General features: G+C 42.0%; 1 protein-coding gene across 1 annotated transcript in view; it reads left to right on the forward strand.

Annotated features, from left to right (window-relative positions):
- The window catches only part of GMPR2 (guanosine monophosphate reductase 2), a 44,811-nt gene extending 27,681 nt beyond the window's left edge, over positions 1-17,130 (forward strand). Inside the window, exons 7-10 of the mRNA XM_077469689.1 lie at positions 367-473; positions 1,153-1,195; positions 13,808-13,967; positions 16,121-17,130. Of these exons, the coding sequence (XP_077325815.1) occupies positions 367-473; positions 1,153-1,195; positions 13,808-13,967; positions 16,121-16,307 (497 nt within the window). The 3' untranslated portion in view covers positions 16,308-17,130. The remainder of the gene's footprint in view (positions 1-366; positions 474-1,152; positions 1,196-13,807; positions 13,968-16,120) is intronic.
- The last annotated feature ends 4,206 nt before the right edge of the window (positions 17,131-21,336 follow it).

Here is a 21,336-nt window from a genome sequence, read left to right on the forward strand (position 1 = left end):
CGCTACGGACGTCCAACAGGACCAAATTTTATCAAATTTATTCGGACAACCTCGGGCTGTATAGGTCAGTTTGCATGTAGGTAAAGCCTTATTAACTAAGGTAATCCACATTTGCAAACTAGGAGGTTCTGACTTTTTCTACTGCAGGGCTATAGCTTTTTTCACATAAAAGAAGAGGAATTGCAGCAGCACCTTACATTTCAATGCTACATGTGCCTCAAAGTAGCATAATAATTGTTTTAAGTACTGGGATAGCTCATATTTGACCTTCTTGTTATGTATACATCACTTGGATGTCCTAGTTATGATTTCCTATCACATGTGATTCTCTTGCCATTCATCCTTTAACTTTACTTTGCCAATCAGGTTCTGTCTGCACCACCAGAAAAAAGACAGGCGTTGGCTACCCACAGCTAAGTGCAGTCATTGAATGCGCAGATGCAGCACATGGGCTTAATGGTCATATTATATCAGTACGTATAAAGAAAAGTACTAATACATACTTCCATCACTGTTATTAATTTTAACAAAACCATGTAATCGGGGTGCCTGTTAAATGCATATGAAAACCCAAAGTGCATATCTGGGAAAAATAAATAAGAAAGCATATTTAGTACATCTCTGTAATACATGCACATTTTCCCATGTAAGAATAGAAAAATACCTGTTAATCTGCAAGAAATTAATTGAGCTCATAACTTCATGTTTTTGCTGACAATACAATACCTGTGATGTACTGAAATCTTGGAACGTGTTGTCAGCCCTGCCTACTTCTATGCTAAACTACAGAACACCTCCCCTCTCCTCCATAACATATGGGGGAGGTCTTTTGTAGTCAAAGAGAACTTGGCAGGGCTGTTAACACTGTTTGTATTTTCGGTGCAGGAGAAGTACTGAATTGTAAGCGCAAAAAAAAAAAACTGTTTGGTAAACACTGGATTTTTGGCAAGTATAAAATGTAAATTTACTTCTGACACCTACAAGAAAACTACAACTATGTATAATACCTATGTATAAAATATTAGAATTTATTAGTTCATATAGATAAAAGTAAAGCCCCATGTTAAGGAGCATTTTTGGTTTTTCACATACATTTTAATATTTTTTATGCAAGTAGCATGTAAATAATTGTACACATACTGTGTTTTTCAGGATGGAGGCTGCACTTGTCCAGGAGATGTTGCAAAAGCCTTTGGTGAGTTTTGTATTAAGTGGACACATTGGGGTTGATTTACTAAAATGACAGCGTGCAACATATGGTGCAGCTGTGCATGGAAACCAATCAGCTTCCAGGTTTTTGTCAAAGCTTAATTGAACAAGCTGAAGTTAGAAGCTGGTTGACTACCATGTACAGCTTGCACCAACTTTTTCCAGTTTTAGTAAATCAACCCCAGAGTGCCAAACTGACATATTTTTTTCTCTAATGATACTGTAATGTTAGTTAATACTAAAAGCAGTATTCATTGCTTTTACACACACACACACATATCATTGGGAATATCAGCTGTAAAATTCAGTTTCTGTATAATGCTGTGACACAGAATGTTTCAGATCAGGCCACTGACAGGCATAGTCTTGAAAGGACAGTAAAACAGCTTTTGCCATTAAGTGAGCAGATTGTGACATTTTTGTACAATATATTCAGAAATACTAACTTAATGTGAGCCAAAGAGTTCAGTATAGAATGAATAGCAGAGTAGCAACATATCTTCAGTTGTACACTTCCAGACATTGATTGATATGTAGCATATTAATCTATCTGATGTGATTATAATAAATCCCAGGATTTATTGGTGCAAGAGAAAGAAATCTAGCTGGGTGCCTTCCTTATATTTTCTATGTTTTAATAGCCTTTAAAAAATGTACATATCATAAGAACATGTAGAGTTCTTAGAAGTGTCCCTGGGATAAATGGTGCTGATCTCCTATGGCCGAATACTTTTATTGGTTGGTGACATGTTATTTACAGCGGCTTTAGCAGTTGTGACAGTTAGGGCTGGTTCACACCACAAAAATGCACTCCAGATCCGTTACAGATGTGTTTCTGCATGCAGAATTTGACACATTTGGGTGCATTTTTGACCTGTTTCCAGATGCATTCCAGGTTTTTATCTTCTTTTTTTCCTGTTTTTTTCCCATTGTGCTGGGTCCATTGTGTTTTTGATGCATTCCAGTGCATTCTGGTGCACTTTACCACTTTACAGTACAGTCCAGTGCAGGAAAAATGCAGGATGTTCTACTTTTTTTTTTCTGAAACTGGAACACCCTGCAACTGACCGCACGGGTGTGAACTGTGCCATTGGAAACCATATAACCTACTTTCCATGTGTTTTTGATGCAGAAAAAATGCACTGGACTGCATGTGGTGTGAACTGGCCCTTAGTACATTTTATGGTATATTCAACAACATCAGTCAATAGTCTCAATTCAGAAAGCTTCAGAAAGCTTTACCACAAGGATAAGTATCTTTTTTTTTTAGCCATGTGACTAAATTTAAAATCTCAATGCACTCGTTTTTTTTAAATTAAAATATTCATATTCTTGTGTGTTCGTTTTGTGAATTGAGCCTAATATGACAGTTGGTGGGAGATTTTAAACAGTGACTGGTAGGGTCACTGGGACGATTTGTCAGGGGACTTAGCCGCCTGACAAGTCGCGCTACATTCTGTACGATGGAACCGTTCTAATCGGAGCAACACAAGGCGCTCCGACTTAGAAAAAGGTTCCTGTACAACTTTTGGGGGAGACTTGCATTGACTTCTATATAGAAGTCGTTTTGCAAGTCACCGCAGCGGTTGTGTCCAGGTCATCTGAGGCAGTCGTGATGCAAGCCGTGCTGCCTCAGTGTGAACCGACACATACTGTTATGTGATTTACTTACAATGGTACAGCCACTGGTGAGAGCAGACCTTTCACTAAGCCAGTGTCACAAGCTGTGGAAGACCCCAGAGACAGGAAACAGAGTTGTGTAGAGTATAGAGCTATAGGAAGAGGGGTAACAGAACAGATGCACAGAAGGTCAAGCCAGGAGAAAAAGGGGGGAGGGGGTAGACAAAATGGAGCGCGCATACACAATTCCACACTACAAAGCTCACACTCAGGCACTACACACAATACTGTACTACAGACATTTACATACATACTTACATACTATGTACGAGCTATAGGAAGATGGGTAACAGAACAGATGCACAGAAGGTCAAGCCAGGAGAAAAAGGGGGGAGGGGTAGACAAAATGGAGCGCGCATACACAATTCCACACTACAAAGCTCACACTCAGGCACTACACACAATACTGTACTACAGACATTTACATACATACTTACATACTATGTACGTCCAGAGAGTGAACCATCAGACCCCATTCACACCTGAGCGTTTTGTAGCTTGAAGCCTGAAGCTACAAAACGCTAGAGGGGAAAAATTCTATTATTCTCAATGGAGATGGTTCACATCTCCCACTACATGTCGCCTGAAGCTGAAACAAGTTCCGGACCCTTTTTTGTCACTCGAATTGAGCAGATTTGGGCGTTTTTCTTCACTTTTGCCCTGCACAAAATCGCAGCAAATCATGGTAAAAACGCTTGAAAACGCTACGCTCAGTTGTGAATGCAGCCTTAAACACAAGCTGATGGATGCACGAGCAGCCATCAACCTGTGTGGGTTTTGTTCAGCCAGCAACCGGCTTCAAAGTGAAAGTGATGCGGCAGCTCCATAGCTCCCGATCACTTTCACACAGCCGGCAGCGTGGCACCACCCCCCCCCCCCCTCCTCCTGTGGTTCCTGGGCTGCCCGTGCTTACTGTTGTCCAGGATCACATCCGCCAGCTGGAATAGAGAGATGGCAGTGAGACTGAGGCAAATACATGCCTCGATCTCACATGCAAACAATGAAACTGGAAGTGATGTCACTTCTGGATTCATATGCACACTTTCCTGGCCAGTCCAGCCAAGTTACACATCTTACCAAGCCAATCTGTGCTTGATTAGATACTGTGAAGGGCAGGGGAGACATTGGGGTTTATTAGACCCCTAATGTCTCCATAAAGACTACCTATCACCTGCCTAATTCTGTCACATAGGTGTCCTTTTATGAAGCAGTGAAATCTATTCACTGCTTCATTCTCCGGCATTCACATAGGAGATCTTTCTCCTCTGTGTGCCACTTTATGAAGCGGAGTAGATCGCTTCACCCTTGGAGGAGTGAAGCGATCTACAAACGCTTCTAACACTGGAGAACGGCCCCTAATACTGTAATCTCGTGAGACTTTACGAGATTACAGTACTAGAAATTCACAGATACACACAGATGTCAATTTTTTAAGCAGTGATAAATTATCACAGCTCAATACACTGACACGCGGTGTGATTAATGTTAGTGAAATAAAGCGTCCCCCTACATAATATATACATGTATACACACACAGACATTATATATACATGTATATACACACACATTATATATATATACATATACACATTATATATATATATATATATATATGTATATATATGTATACACATACATATGACAGGGGGACATGGTTACAGTGTTGGGGGGTCTGAACGAGGCATAAGGAAGTTAATTATCTTCCTCTTTCCTCCTCAGATCCCCCCACATTCCCTCTTCACTCCCCGGTTCTCCACCTCTGAGTTGGTGAATCGGGGAGTGTGAATTCTGACACAGATCGCCAGTGAAGCGCTGAGATCACAGCTTCATAAAGTGACCGTTACTGTGTCAGTCTATGAGGATTCTCAGTGTGTGGAGATAATCGGCGGGAGAACAAGTTCAAACACTTCTCCCCCGATTATCTCTGGTTTATATACTGTTTATGGGCTGTGATCAGCGGCGATCCTCTGGATCTCCACTGATCACTCCTTCATAAACGGACACCTTAGTGGTTTATTAACCCCTTGTGATAGCAATCACATAAAATGTAATAACAAAAAAATTATAATAAAATATATTTAAAAAATTGCCCTGTACACCTGCATATATATTAAAAGACCCCCATTGCCCAGTACACCTGCGCAAACATAAGCCCAGGGTGGGCATGTGTCAGTAAACCAAGGTCGCACCACACATGTGACATATCGCCGTGAACATCAGAGTGAGAACAATAATTCTACCACAAGAACTCCTAGTTACCTCTAAATTGATGAGCTTTTAAAGCATCATGTATGGTGATTTTTGGGCACCATCGTTTTTGCTGATATCACAGGCGCATGCAGTTTTAAGACATGGTATGTTAGGTATGTATTTACTCGATGCAACCCCATCTTTTATATTTTAACCAAAAATGGGTATTATATGGTGTGGTTTTGTGCTAAAATGTATTTTATTATATTTTTTCCGGAAAATGTGTGTTTTATACACAGTTGCACAAATATCACATGGAAAAAAAATTGCTATTACTACTATTATTATACTATATTACTATATTATATTATTATTATACTTTGTATTGTACGGGGCCTCTGCTTTCAGAAAATAAATAATGTTTTGGGGGTTTATGTAATTTTATTGATAAAAATTAGGATTTTTACATGTATGTGACAAAGAAAAAGAATTGCTCTGGAGCCATCTTATTCCACCACAAATTCCCCCAAAAAAATTTCCTCATTCTAAGACCCCATACACAGTATAACATTTTTGTTGTCTGATTTCCTTTAGATTTACCAAAACCACATAGTACAAGAGCCTGCCCGATTGCATTCAGATTGAAACTCTTAAGGGCCAGTTCGTTTCTGTGCGTTTTTTTTCTGCATCAAAAGCGCATAGAAAGTAGGATATATGGTTTTCAATGGCATAGTTCACACCAGTGCTTGCAGTTCCAGTGCGTTCCAATTCCAGAAAAAAAGGTTTTCCTGCACTGGACTGTACTGGAATGCTGAAAAAAACTCACTCCAAAACTCACTGGAATGCATCGAAACGCCCCAAAAAAGTTAAGGAAAAAAAGGGGGGAAAATGCACTGGATTGCATCAAAATGCACCAAAACGCATCACAAATGCACTGGAACACATCAAAACTGCGCATGCAAAAAAGCATCTGGAGCGCATGCGGACTGCATTTCTATGGTGTGAACTGGCCCTAAGGCTTGACCTCATATTATATGGTTTTGATAAATCTGAAGGAAGAAATCTACAGAAAATGGTATAGTGTGTATCCAGCTTTAGACATCAGAAAGACAGGGCAGGAAAACAGGCTTATTTGGAGTAGGGCTGGGTGACCAACCAAACACCCAATAGGTTATATCAAGGTGGGACAAAAAGCCCTTCCTTGAACTGATGCAAACCACAGCAGAGACTTTTTCATTGAATGCTGCCATTTTCATTCAAAAGAATTTGCATGTGTCTAAAAGGAAAATTTACCATTTGACAAAAAGAAAAAAGGCTGCGTTTAACTTGCTTTACCGCAGTTCAATGGCACCTACAAAGGACATGCTGCTTTCAAAGAAATGAAGCATAATACAGTGCAAATCAGTATAATCTTTTCCTCAGAACTGTCATGTACTGCTCCTTTGGAGTCAATGCAGATTTGCTGACCTGTGTTTGATGTGTGTGCTTTTCAAATGCATGCAATCTTGTACATGCCTTTAACAGTCTCATTCTATTATAAATGCTAAAAAGAAGAGGATTACCGTATATACTCGAGTATAGGCCGACCCGAATATAAGCCGAGGCCCCCAATTTACCCCCAAAAAACTGGAAAACGTATTGACTCGTGTATAAGCCGAGGGTGAGACATGGCTGTCCATCCCTGTGTGTCCGTCCATCCCTGTGTGTGTGTCCATCCATCCATCCCTGTGTGTGTGTCCATCCATCCATCCATCCCTGTGTGTGTGTCCGTCCATCCATCCCTGTGTGTGTGTCCATCCATCCATCCATCCCTGTGTGTGTGTGTGTGTGTGTGTGTATCCATCCATCCATCCATCCATCCATCCCTGTGTGTGTGTGTGTGTGTGTATCCATCCATCCATCCATCCCGTGTGTGTGTGTGTGTGTGTGTGTGTGTGTGTGTGTGTGTGTGTCCATCCATCCATCCCTGTGTGTGTGTCCGTGCAGCCTTGTGTGTGTGTCCAGCCTACCTGTGTCCCGAGCCTCCGTCCCGAGCCTCCTCCGTCCCGAGCCTCCTCCGTCCCGTGCCTCCTCCGTCCCGTGCCTCCTCCGTCCCGTGCCTCCTCCGTCCCGTGCCTCCTCCGTCCCGTGTCGTGCCGATGGATCGCCGCTCTTCTCGGCGGCCATTCTACAATTCAAAAGCCGCGCCTCCGCCTCCGCCTGTGATAGGCGGAACACTCAATTTCCCAGCAGCCTGTGTTCCGCCTATCACGGACATCCTCTCATCGTCGTCCGTAGTATGAGAATGAGCGGATGTCCGTGATAGGCGGAACACTGACTGCTGGGAAATTCAGTGTTCCGCCTATCACAGGCGGAGGCGGAGAAGGAGGCGCGGCTTTTGAATTTTAATGTCCGCCGTCTGTCTGCTCGATACGCTGATCGAGCAGTCAGACAGCGGTGACTCGAGTATAAGCCGAGGGGGCACTTTCAGCCTCAAAAAAGAGGCTGAAAATCTCGGCTTATACTCGAGTATATACGGTATGTCTATTTGCCCAACAATACACCGAGAGCTGCTGGTTTACAGATTGGATGCTTCAGGTCTGTTGGCTATCATCAGTGCAATACATGGAATCAATGGCTTCTATTGAGTAGGGCTTGGGGATCAACTAAAAAGTATAACCCAAAGGGTTATGGCAAGGTGGACCAAAATATACCTAAAAAAAAGACTCTGCTTAACTAGTGCAAAGCACAAAAAAGCATTCTTAGTACAGAAGGTATATGCATATCTTATTACATCACAATCCCAAAAATATTGACACTTATTCTTATATTTTGGGATATCAGGGAAAATCTTGCAAATCATTTCTTTATGCTGGTTTAGCCAACTGTGCATCTTGCTGTGCTCATTTATAGCACAGATTCCAAACTGCTCACAACGGTTTCAGGCTTGTTGGACATGATCAATGCAATGCTTGAATAAAATGGCTTCAATGGAGTACGTCTTGGAGACCACTGACAAACTATAGTCCAACAGGTTATACTGAAGTTGGCTGAACAGGAGCAAAAGGCACCCAGCTGAACTGGTGCACACCATAGCAGAGGATTCTCAATAATATAGGAATACATGCTAATCATTTCTTATTTCTTATCGTTTGGTGGACCTTGGAGACTGTTCCATATGCAATTTGTGTGGTGGACTTCAGATACTTCATGCCGTGTGTAAACTGGAAAGCAGGGAAAAGACCAGTGTGTGTGTTGGACACTGTTCAACATGCAATTTGTGTGGTGGATTGTGGGGACTGCATTCCATATACCTACTGAACTATGAATGATCTGTTTGTGTAAGGTGGGATCTCAGGTGGCAGTAAAGTTCGGTGTGTGTGTGCTAGAAGTGGGATCTCTTGGGGAAAGACCAATGTGTGTGATGGAGGTGTGATATTTTTGCTGGAATATGCTTTTTTCAACTAAGTTCAAGATTGAAGGCAGAATCCACCGCAAAATGAAAGTAGAACATACACATTATATTTTGAAAAAGTTAGCAGCACACAGATTGCTTAAGTGAGTTTCAGGAAGCTGATAGGAGTGAGACAATCTTTATGTTTTATCATGAAGGAGGAAATATTATAAATATTATTCACAAAGCTAGCGCATCAGGATAAGGACCTTTATTATTATTTATTAAACCCTGATAGGTTTTATTTCCTCTTTTTTCCCCTGCAAAGCAAAAGCATAATGGGCTAGTATGCATTGCATACCAGCCCATTATGTTGCATTTACCTGCAAACAAAGCCAGGCATGTCCCCGCTGGTGGCCACATCCATCTTCACCCCTCTTCCTTCTGGGGGCTGTGAACTCTGGCTCTGTGACTGTCCAGAGTCACGTAACATCAAGGGCCCTTTAGAAAACTGCACAATCGTGCAAATGCGTCAATGACGTTGGCGCAAGCGTATGTGGTAAATATCTCCTAAACCGTTCAGGTTTAGGAGATATTTCCAGTACCTACCGGTAAGCCTTAGTATAGATTTTTTTGGGAGGGGGATTTGTGCTAGTAGGGATGTTTGGGGGGCCAATTGTGTTTGCAGGGGAGGATTATTGAAGGAAGAGACGGGATTTGGATTGGGAGGGGAGGTATTGTCCCAGCACTGGCCTCCACTAGCAAGCCTCTTGCTATGGAAGCACTCAAGCAGACTCACTCCCGAGCCTCGCTCCTGTGATGGACATTCACACACAGAGCGCAGATTGGCCCCACCCCCAACCTCTCATTGGCTCACTGGCTGTGATTTACAACACCAGGAACCAATAGCTCCCACTGCTGTGTGAGCCAATGAGAAGAGAGGCCGCTGCTATAATGCACATTGCTCGATAAGGTAAGTATAAGGGGGGCTTGGGAGTGGAGCTGCACCCAGAAGGTTTTTTTACCTTAATGTATAGAATGCATTAGGTAAAAAAAAAAAACTTCTGCCTTCAGAACCACTTTAAGGGAAATTAGAAGGAATACCATATCCTTGGTGGCAACAGTCAGTGCATCAGGAGTATGAGAAGAGGGGCAACATGCACTCATCATCCTTGGTGGCAACAGTCAGTGCATCAGGAGTATGAGAAGAGGGGCAACATGCACTCATCATCCTTGGGGGCAACAGTCAGTGCATCAGGAGTATGAGAAGAGGGGCAACATGCACTCATCATCCTTGGGGACAACAGTCAGTGCATCAGGAGTATGAGAAGAGGAGCAACATGCACTCATCATCCTTGGGGGCAACAGTCAGTGCATCAGGAGTATGAGAAGAGGGGCAACATGCACTCATCATCCTTGGGGACAACAGTCAGTGCATCAGGAGTATGAGAAGAGGGGCAACATGCACTCATCATCCTTGGGGACAACAGTCAGTGCATCAGGAGTATGAGAAGAGGGGCAACATGCACTCATCATCCTTGGGGGCAACAGTCAGTGCATCAGGAGTATGAGAAGAGGGGCAACATGCACTCATCATCCTTGGGGACAACAGTCAGTGCATCAGGAGTATGAGAAGAGGGGCAACATGCACTCATCATCCTTGGGGGCAACAGTCAGTGCATCAGGAGTATGAGAAGAGGGGCAACATGCACTCATCATCCTTGGGGACAACAGTCAGTGCATCAGGAGTATGAGAAGAGGGGCAACATGCACTCATCATCCTTGGGGGCAACAGTCAGTGCATCAGGAGTATGAGAAGAGGGGCAACATGCACTCATCCAGCTCCTAAGCAGTTCCCACTAACACCCCGCCACCAGATCTGAATTTCTGTTCTAGTGGGAAGCTTGAGAGCTGCTTGTTTCTAAGACTTGATGACAAATTTAAGCTATGTTTTGGATAAATTTAAGAAAACCTTATATATGATAGGTTTGTGTATTTTATATGAAATGTATTCAGAAACTCCATAATCTTTTTCACTAAGTTACACTGCAAAATAAGGGATAGCTCAAAATATGAGTCATGGTTGTATTTTTGTAGGTCAAATAACAAAAGATAACAAATGTTTTCAAAGCACAATGTCCCCTTGCCCGACTTTGCTGTTCTAAGTAAGGAAACCATGCATGGCAAAAGCTACTGTTGGAAAATTTGTCGCAGAAAGTTTTTTTTTTTTTTTTTTTATTGAGAACATCCACTTCAAAGACAGTAACAGTTTACACTGATTGTTCAGACAGATAGTATCTCTGAAGTAGGGCGGCAGCTGGGTCCTACTAGATAATCTATAGGAAAAAAGATAACTTTGAAAAATGAAACAGTGTTAATCTGCAAAAACGACCATGCTTATAACATTCCAAATATTCTTTGATGATCGTTTTTAGGAGAACACCAAGAAAACAAAGGGTAATAAAATGTTGGTAGTAGTATATTATGAAAAAGGATAATTGATAGTTTAGAATGCAGGGTGAGATGAGGCCAAAGTGTTGGAAGAAATCTAGAAAGTTGGATTCCAGGAGTAGAAGCCAATAATTAAATGTACTTACTTTATATTCCTCTCCGCGCCCTAGTTCCATCAGGCTGTTACTTGAAATTGCTGGGACATTTCTGAGACTCTTTATCTGCTCCTGCATCTTAGCTTTACAAAGTGGCACTATGGTTGCACCAAAGTCAAAAATAATTTCCTTAATTTCATAGATAACAAAACTGGAGGTAATTAAGGCTGCCCATACATTACCGTATATACTCGAGTATAAGCCGAGATTTTCAGCCTCTTTTTTGAGGCTGAAAGTGCCCCCCTCGGCTTATACTCGAGTCATCGCCGTCTGACTGCTCGATCAGCGTATCGAGCAGACAGACGGCGGACATACTACAATTCGAAAGCCGCGCCTCCGCCTCCGCCTTCGCCTGTGATAGGCGGAACACTCAATTTCCCAGCAGTCAGTGTTCCGCCTATCACGGACATCCGCTCATCCTCGTACTACGGACGAGGATGAGACGATGTCTGTGATAGGCGGAACACAGGCTGCTGGGAAATTCAGTGTTCCGCCTATCACAGGCGAAGGCGGAGGCGCGGCTTTTGAATTTTAGAATGGCCGCCGAGGCGCCGACGAAGAGCGGCGATCCTGGCAAGGCACGGGACGGAGGCAAGGCAAGGCACGGCACGGGACGGGACGGAGGCAAGGCACGACACGGGACGGAGGCAAGGAGGCAAGGCACGGCACGGGACGGAGGCAAGGAGGCAAGGCACGGCACGGGACGGAGGCAAGGCACGGGACGGAGGCTCGGGACACAGGCTCGGGACACAGGTAGGCTGGACACACACACACACACACACACACACATGGACACACACACACAGGGATGGATGGATGGAGACACACACACACAGGGATGGATGGATACACACACACACAGGGATGGATGGATGGAGACACACACACACAGGGATGGATGGATGGAGACACACACACACAGGGATGGATGGATGGATGGAGACACACACACAGGGATGGATGGATGGATGGACACACACACAGGGATGGATGGATGGATGGACACACACACACACAGGGATGGATGGATGGATGGACACACACACACACAGGGATGGATGGACGGACACACAGGGATGGACGGACACACAGGGATGGACGGACACACACACAGGGATGGACAGGCATGTCTCACCCTCGGCTTATACACGAGTCAATAAGTTTGCCAGTTTTTTTGGGGGTAAATTGGGGGCCTCGGCTTATATTCGGGTCGGCCTATACTCGAGTATATACGGTAAGCAATTTTCTTTCCTTCAACCATGGATTGAACGACAGAAAATCACTTGATTTTCCCATGAACACATTTACTGTTGATGGGGAAATACCTCCCACTACGCTATTGTAAATGTCGGGGCAGTGGGAGTTTTTCCTACCGTAAAAATACATTGACAGAAACCCGACAGGCTGGTCGATCAATAGCTTGACTTCAGTAAAACCATCCTGCCCATAGATGGATTGAAATTCAACCATTGCTGCTGAACTGCCCGATTTTCAAACTGTCTGTGGTCGGCTAAGGACAAGCTCTAAAGCTGTCCATAGACAGATCACAATTTGGCTGGTGTAGGGACAGATCAAATTTCAAGAATTTGACCGCTTGATTAATTTCTGTCGAATTAATAAGTTGTAAAACTTTTCATGATCAGGGGCTGCAGCCGCTGATCTATGTATTCTGACAGCAGTGGGTGCCACTGTCAGAATACAATGTTCTGGCAAGGGGGATTCTTCCATCCACCTCATTTGTGCGAATGGAGGAATCTGTTTTCTTTTCTTTTTTTGTCCCTCCTACTGCCTAAACAAATGGACAGCTTTAGTTGGTATACAGAGACAGGCAGAGTGCTTGCCTCTGTATGCTGAGTAGCAAGGTGGTATGTTTCCCCCCGATACTCCTTCCCCTGCTGCTGCTGGGACTCCCAAGAGTCTTTGCACCGACATGAAAATTCAAGTACCGAAACCAAAAATTCAGGATGACCTTGATGCAAACCGAAACAGAAATTATAGTTTATATATATATATATATATATATATATATTTTTTTTTTTTTTTTTTTTTTTAATAATTGCATTATATTGGACTTTTTAATTAATATCATGAATTTAAATGAATATAAATATATTGTCGGCCAATATCGGCACCTTTTGAAGCAGTGTTAAAAATCCTGCTCGCTGCATTTTTGGTTCATATTTGGTCAGCACCTTCCCATTGAAATGCATCAAAATGCAGCAAGAATGCATAAAAAATGCACCCATGTTGTGGTTTTGATGCATTTCTTGAGTCACAAGACCTATGAAAAACACACCATAAGCATGGCAAAATCACGGTAAAATCACAGGCATTTTTGGCAGCCATTATCTAAACCCTATGATCTTAGTATCTTAGCGAACACAATATACAGGGATATAGGAATTATTATTGACATAAACACATGCACACACCCACACAGGTTAAACTGCTGTCTTGATTCAACTTTACCAACTATGTAACTATATAGCGCCAGCAGTTCATGCATCGGTTTACAAAATGGAGGGAGTCAATACAGTTAAAATACAATTCAATACAAGTGGAATCAGAGGGCCCTGCTTGTTAGAACCTACGATCTAAAAATCTAAAAAAGGCAAAAAGTGATGTTTAAAAGGTACAGAACAGTTGCACTTTACTTTCACATTAGATAAAAGATATTTGGATATCCTTTAACATAATTTAATGTATCTCGTGAAATTAATGTGTTGATTTAATGTGTTTTTTCTTCCAGGAGCGGGGGCTGATTTTGTCATGTTAGGGGGCATGCTGTCTGGACATACAGAGTCTGGAGGAGAAATCACTGAGAAGGATGGAAAGAAATATAAGCTTTTCTATGGCATGAGCTCAGAAACCGCAATGAAGAGACATGCAGGTGGAGTGGCAGAGTACAGGTGACTATAAACTTCTTTCCTTTTAGCTCATGATTAATAAAGCCTTTGATTAAAGCGACTCTGTCACCAAAAGGATTAAAGAAAAAAAAAGCACCTTGTGAAAAAGATCATTAAAATGTATCTGTCTGATATGCAATCTGTTAAAGAACTACTGCCACCAGAGAATCTTCAGCATCTAAAACTTCCACTTCTGGGAGTGCCGAATGCCTGATCTCCCACTGCACTCCATGGTTCCATCCACTACTCTCTACATCACTAGGGCACACTAGTGACAAAGGGCCAATGGATGGAACCACAGCATGCTGCGAGGGACTGGTACTGTGTAAGATGGTGAAGACTGTAACTGTTCATCAGACCAAAGATAGGTCTGAAGTGGTAAATGTTAAAGTGTATGTAAACCCTAACAATTAACTTCTCTTATTTTCTCCCTTTTGGTCTGTTAAATATACAGTATCTCACAAAAGTGAGTACACACCTGAAATTTGTGTAAACATTTTATTATATCTTTTCATGTGGCGATACTGAAGAAATGACACTTTGCTACAATGTAAAGTAGTGAGTGTACAGCTGGTATAACAGTGTAAATAAAATTTGCTGTCCCCTCAAAATAACGCAACACACAGCCATTATTGTCCAAACTGCTGGCAACAAAAGTGAGTACACCCCTAATCATGTGACTCGTTAGTGTTACAGGGTCTCTGGTGTGACAGGGGAGCAGGTGTGTTAAATTTGCTGTTATCGCTCTCACTCTCTCAAACTGATCACTGGAAGTTCAACATGGCACCTTAAGGCAAAGAACTCTCTTAAGATCTGAAAAAAAGAATTGTTGCTCTACATAAAGATGGCCTGGCTATAAGAAGATTGCCAAGACCCTGAAACAACTGCAGCATGGTGGCCAAGACCATACAGCGGTTTAACAGGACAGGTTCCACTCAGAACAGGCCTCGCCATGGCCGACAAAAAAAGTTGATTGCATGTGCTCAGCCTCATATTGTCTTTGGGAAATAGATGTATGAGTGCTGCCAGCATTGCTGCAGAGGTTGAAGGGGTGGGGGGTCAGCCTGTCAGTGCTCAGACCATACATCACACACTGCATCAAATTGGTCTCCATGGCTGTCATCCCAGAAATAAGCGTCTTCTAAAGATGACGCTCAAGAAAGCCCACAAACAGTTTGCTGAAGACAAGCAGACTAAGGACATGGATTACTGGAACCATGTCCTGTGGTCTGATGAGACCAAGATAAATTTATTTGGTTCAGATGGTATCAAGCGTGTGTGGTGGCAATCAGGTGAGGAGTGCAAAGACAAGTGTGTCTTGCCTACAGTCAAGTATTGTGGTGGGAGTGTCATTGTCTGGGGCTGCATGAGTGCCGCCAGCACTGGGGAGCTACAGTTCATTGAGGGAACCATGAATGCGAACATGTACTGTGACAATTTCACTTAGGGGTGTACTAACTTTTGTTGCCAGCTGTTTAGACATTAATGGCTGTGTGTTGAGTTATTTTAGAGGGGACAGCAAATTTACACTGTTATACAAGCTGTACACTCACTACTTTACATTGTAGCAAAGTGTCATTTCTTCAGTGTTGTCACATGAAAAGATATAATAATATATTTACAAAAATGTGAGGGGTGTACTCACTTTTGTAAGATACTGTAGCATTGAAAGTGTTTTGTTATATCTGTTCAATAACTTCAAGGAAATACATGTTGATCGTGCCAGAAATCCAGAGAGAAACTTCCTGTTCTCTCTGCCTATTCTGACTATTATCAGTTAGTATTATTTCCAGTTTGCTCTGTGGATTTGACCTCTCTCCTTTTATTATTATGGAGAAGGGGAGGGGAGTTCTGTAGTCCTAACACACTTCCTATCTTATGGTGACAACAGTGTTCTTTCATGATATACAGTTGAATAAGTGTGCACCTGTCACCCTAGAACAGGAATTGTATTTTTTGCACAATTACCAGGGGATAAACCTTATGCAGCCACCACATCTAAGGACTGGTAAAGCTGCAACATGATACATTATTCTTGGGTCTGGATACACTTTAATGTTCTGTGTTAGGAGGGTGCTTTTTCCAAGAAAATGTTTACTTTAAAGCTGACAAATAAAACATTATGAACCTAAGTTGTTACTTCTTTTATCATTCAGAGCTTCTGAGGGGAAAACTGTTGAAGTTCCTTATCGGGGTAATGTAGAAGATACAATTAAAGATATACTTGGAGGAATTCGGTCTACCTGCACATACGTAGGGGCAGGCAAGCTGAAGGAGCTAAGCCGGAGAACAACCTTTATTAGAGTCACCCAACAACTTAATCCCATATTCAGCAACCCTTGATAATAATCGACACCATCTTAAAGTTCTTGGTTAAAAAAGCTTTAGTTACATTTTTTAGCTATAATGAAGTATTCCCCACGATAAGTAGGCTGCTGGATTCTGTAGAAATCCTCACTGTTCTCTTCCTGCTCCTGAACATTGTGCACTATGAGGTTAGCAGCTATGCTCCCAACTGCTTTTCATTCATTGGGGAAAGTTCTTGAACAGAATACACTGCCTGTAACACTTATCAGTGAATGTGGTAGAAAATCCCTTGACTGTTTAGACTCTTTGAACTTCCAAAGATTGTGTTAAAGGCAATGTGATCAGTGGAAGAATGTTTTTTCAATGGAGGAGAGGCAAGGAGTGGGTGTGTTCCCATAAGAATAATCTTGTGTAGAAGAGCCTGGAGGCCAGAAGCTGTTAACCCCTACAGCTGCAGGAAGAGGACAGAGCAGCCCTGCAGTGAAGATTTCAACAGAATCCTGCAGCCCTACACATCGTGGTACATACTTCATTACAGGTAAATAATGTAACTAAAACTAAAGAAAACATGTTTTTTGCTAAACTTCAGCTTTACTTGATGTCTTTTAAGCCAATTTAAAAAATCCATATAATAGGGCTAAGGTTTTTGCTGTTACATTCACAGTTCATGAATGACACATACTTTTACCATTCCATTCATTGTCACTTCATAGATGCCTTCAAATGTGCAACTACTTTTTATGTGTTATAATTGCTTGTAACATACCTTTGCATGGACCATTCCATTTTTGAAAATATGTATGAGTTAATGTAGTCTGTGCATAGTTGAACACATTTAAAATAAACATTTTACCTTGAATGTGCAATTTATTCATCAAGCAAACATTATATTACATTGTATATAACTTTTCTTTATATTCACATGAGGTTCTGCACAGCATTCCCAACTTAATTACAGATTTGAGAATATAATACAAATCAGAGTCTGTCTTTAGGATTATTGATATTAAATTTTTAGGTTCGTAAAGCGTATGTCAGAAAAGCAAACTGTAAAAAGTAAATATGTACTGAGAGAAATACAGTATGTTGTCTGCTCACCTTCTAGGCTAGGTGACTAGAATTTAAAAACATTCAGAGTCACTAACCTGGAATAAGCAAGCAGTAAATGAAGTCAGAACCAATGATCTGTATACTTGTTTAAGTCAGTGACTCAACTTATGCTGCACGTGGTTAGCATGGCATAAAATAGGCACGCGTTGCATGCTCAATAGCCACGCATAGCTTTTCCTCCCCAGACAGCTTGGATCTCCCGGAGTCATCTGGACTTCCTACCCTTAAACGGTGGCACCATGCAGGTCTTCGTTTTATAAAATCTTTGGTGGATGTTAACAATAAGCAACCTCTCCCCTCCAACATAGCCCTAGAGAAATGTCCACACTTATCCACTAAACTGTTCCTTTTCCTAAAAGTGAAATCCTACATTGTCTCTACGATTATGAAATTCTCTTGAAAGGACAGGACAAATTCATTTGACACACTTTTAGACTATCCAAACCCAAGTAAAAATAGCTATTTCCACCTTATACATTTTTTTTTTCCATCAACCGCTGGTCTTACCAAATGGACCAAGAATTTGCCCCAACTTCAAGTTGACACACTTTTAAAATCATTCTGTTTATCTTGGGGAACAGTCAAAGCTACAATTTACCACAAGATGATGTTTTGGCTTTTCCCTCATTCTTACGTATCTCCACATCGCTCATACCTTATGGGCCTAAATGCTCCTCTTCTTGCTGCCTGAAATGTGGACAACTAGGTGCAGATTTGTTCCATGCCTTCTGGGCATGTCCCAAGATTAAATGACTGGGAGAAGACAGTGATTATTGCTGGTGGCTATAGTAGCCACTAGCAGTAATAGGAAGAGAATCTAGCAGCGTGATTGTACCCAAGTTGATTATTCGATGAACTTGGTACAGTCAGCCTGCCTATTAACAGTTTGAATCTCAGCCGGTTCAGCAGGAACTTGAGAATTGTGTGACCGGCCTTAGTAAACTACTTACCTCTAACCCCTGAATGGGCACTCTTTGGCCTTAACATCCCAGGTGAAAAAATCTCAAGAGGATGTAAACAACTTCTACTTGTCATATTCCTTGTAGCACCAATTTTATTTTATTTTTTACATAAGTGGATCTATGCAGAACCATCTATTTGTTCATAGACAAACTCATTTATGTTTTCCGTGGAATGGGTGGAGGCCTCCCTACATAAGGAGTGATGGGTCCAAAAATTCTTTGATATCTGGGAATCTGTGATTCAAACCTTGCCTACAGATACCCAACAATCGATAGTACAATGTTTTTAATATACCTAATGGTTTCAAACCAGACTGTAAAAGGGGTTGTAGACCCTCATTGTTTTCCACCTCAATGCATTCTATGAATTGAGGTGAAAAACCTCTTGTAGTCCACCAGAGCCCCGCTTTTACTTACCTGAGCTCGATCGTTCCTACGGGACGAGCACATGCGCTCCAGTCAGTGTCTCTGGTCCTGATTGGATAGATTGATAGCAGTGCAGCCATTGGCTCCCACAGCTGTCAATCAAATTATAAGGGAGTCAAGGGGCAGAGCTGAGTCCTGCTGTCTGTGTTAATGGACTCAGCAGCAGGACACGGGAGCGCACCCGCACGGGTGCCCCGAGGGAGAGTAGTTCTCTAATGGGGCACTCGAGAAGAGGAGGAGCCAGAAGCGCCGTGGGGGGGACCCCAGAAGCATAGGATCAGGGGACACTCTGTGCAAAACCAGCTGTACAGAGGTGGAAAGTTTAAAACGTTTGTTTTTTTTTATTTGTTTTTTATAGATGAACCTTTAGTTATCCTTTAACCAATGGCCCTCCAATTGATATCCTACCCTCCAGCTAAGGCCTCCCCTCTTTCTATCATCTGCTAGTTGTTAGACCAACTGACTGTCTTTTTGTTTCTGAGTCCTGGTGCACATTGCTACGATTTGACATGTCAAATCACATGTCAAATTGGCGGCAATTGCCGGCAATGGCACCTTCCTAATCGATGCGACTCTGCATTTGCAGCTCCGCACTGATTTAAAAAAGTAGTTTCTGTACTACTTTTTGCGATTTCGGGCTTTGATTTACAATGACATCTGTCTCGCAATTTCACTCCCGAATGTCAGTCCCGTTTCGGCCACGATTAATCTCTGAAATCGTGGCCGAAACGGGACTGACATTCGGGAGTGAAATTGCGAGAGTTCAGCTGAACTCGCAAGGCTTCATTCCCGCAGCTAACAGTGAACCTGGGCTTAATGTCCATCCTTCGACTCAGTACTGATACCTGGTTCTCAAACTATACGGACAAACTGTATGCTGTCAATTTTGTATTGCTCTACTGGCCAAATGTTGTGGCCATTTTCATTGTTAGCTGCATTCTCACATAAAAAATAAATAAAAAAATCAGTGACTCAAAGTACTGGAGCCTTTAAATCAGTAAGACAGCCAAATAGGTAGCAGTTTTAGATAAAGACATCCGCAGTAGAAGCCTGTTTAAATTTCACTCAGTATATGTATATATATATAAATCATATAAAAATGCAAAGGTGTGTTTGAGCCAAAGGAATTTTTAATGTAACAAAAGTGAAGTGTGGACAGGTTTTGAAACATCTGTTAGTCTTGAACTCTATCCCTGAGTCCCTTGAATCCCAGACCAAGTGTGTACATTAAGTACTTTAAGCATAGGTTGATCCACCTGTCCCACGGCCCTAATGCATTTCACTCCATGTGGAGCTTATTTGTAACATTGATTGGAAAAAGGTGCAAGCCCTCATCCCCTAACACACCCACTGCTGAGTCAAGGCTAGAGCTCCCTAATCAGCAAATCTCAAGTTCCATGCTCCTTGGTCTTGTTCATGTTCTGATACTGCTGCTCACTCACTTAGGGCCTCATTCACATGGGCATCTGAAATGCCACATTAAGATGTGTACAGTTGTGTGCGCTATGATGTGTCCCGCTTTCTCATTACAGAAAATTGGGAGGTATGGTTTATATCTGTATGTAGTGTACTTGCAATTACCATTAAACTGGCCATTGATGAATCCAAATTCATCTGGTTCAACACGGATTTGCCAAATTTTGATCAATGTGTGGCTGTCTTTTTTTTAAAGTAGACCTAGGCATCACTGATAGCTTAACAGAATGTAGAGTGTAAGTGAGCTTCATAGCCTTTGCCCTTTTGACATACAGTTCTACTTTGATGCTTGGCCTGGGTGCCTCTTTGGATTTGAATTTAGTTTGTGAAAGTATGTGTGTGATGAACCGCGCTACCTGTGGCCTAATACGTCAATATAAAGTGCATACAGTGCAGAATAAAGATTGTATAACCAATCGGATTCACTCCAATGGAAAGTTAATCAAACACTAAATAATAAACATAAGTGTACATAAAATTGTGATCAATCATAAAATTCAATCAACAAAATAATGTCCAAATAGCCAAAATAAAGAAAATAATTTTAAGTCCAAAGAAGGTCATCAAATATTTTCCAGTGAGAGGGTGTTTTAATTTACCCAATGAATGGATGACTAGGAATCCTCCACCAACACCAAGCACTACTCACCAGATGAAGATGATCTCTGTTACAGAGATCATAACAGCTTTGGAAAATGGGATATTTCTGAAAATCCATCTTAGCAAACCCAGTGATACCTTCAATCAATCGTTCAAGGAGAGAAGGCCACACGTATCTGGGTACGACATGAAACAAGGCACAATCTCCCATGGTGAAGTATATAATAAAAAGGTTTACTCGATAAAAAGTGGCTCTTAAGGCCATCCACCAAAAAACAGAAGTAAAAAACATACAAATGGACATGGGGATGCCATTCTGCGATCCACTGTGGGCGGAAGTGACGTATCACGCTCGACCACAACCAGTGCATTTCGTCAGTACATCTGATGTCATCAGGGGTCACATGACCTGATACATCACCTCCCTTTTTTATACTGCCACCCATTCAAGAATATCCAATCCAATCCTTCTGATTAGCATTGAATCGATT

This window comes from Lithobates pipiens, unplaced genomic scaffold, assembly GCF_037356315.1.
Source record: "Lithobates pipiens isolate NorthernLeopardFrog02 unplaced genomic scaffold, aLitPip1_a1.2 Scaffold_11, whole genome shotgun sequence".
NCBI lineage: Eukaryota > Metazoa > Chordata > Amphibia > Anura > Ranidae > Lithobates > Lithobates pipiens.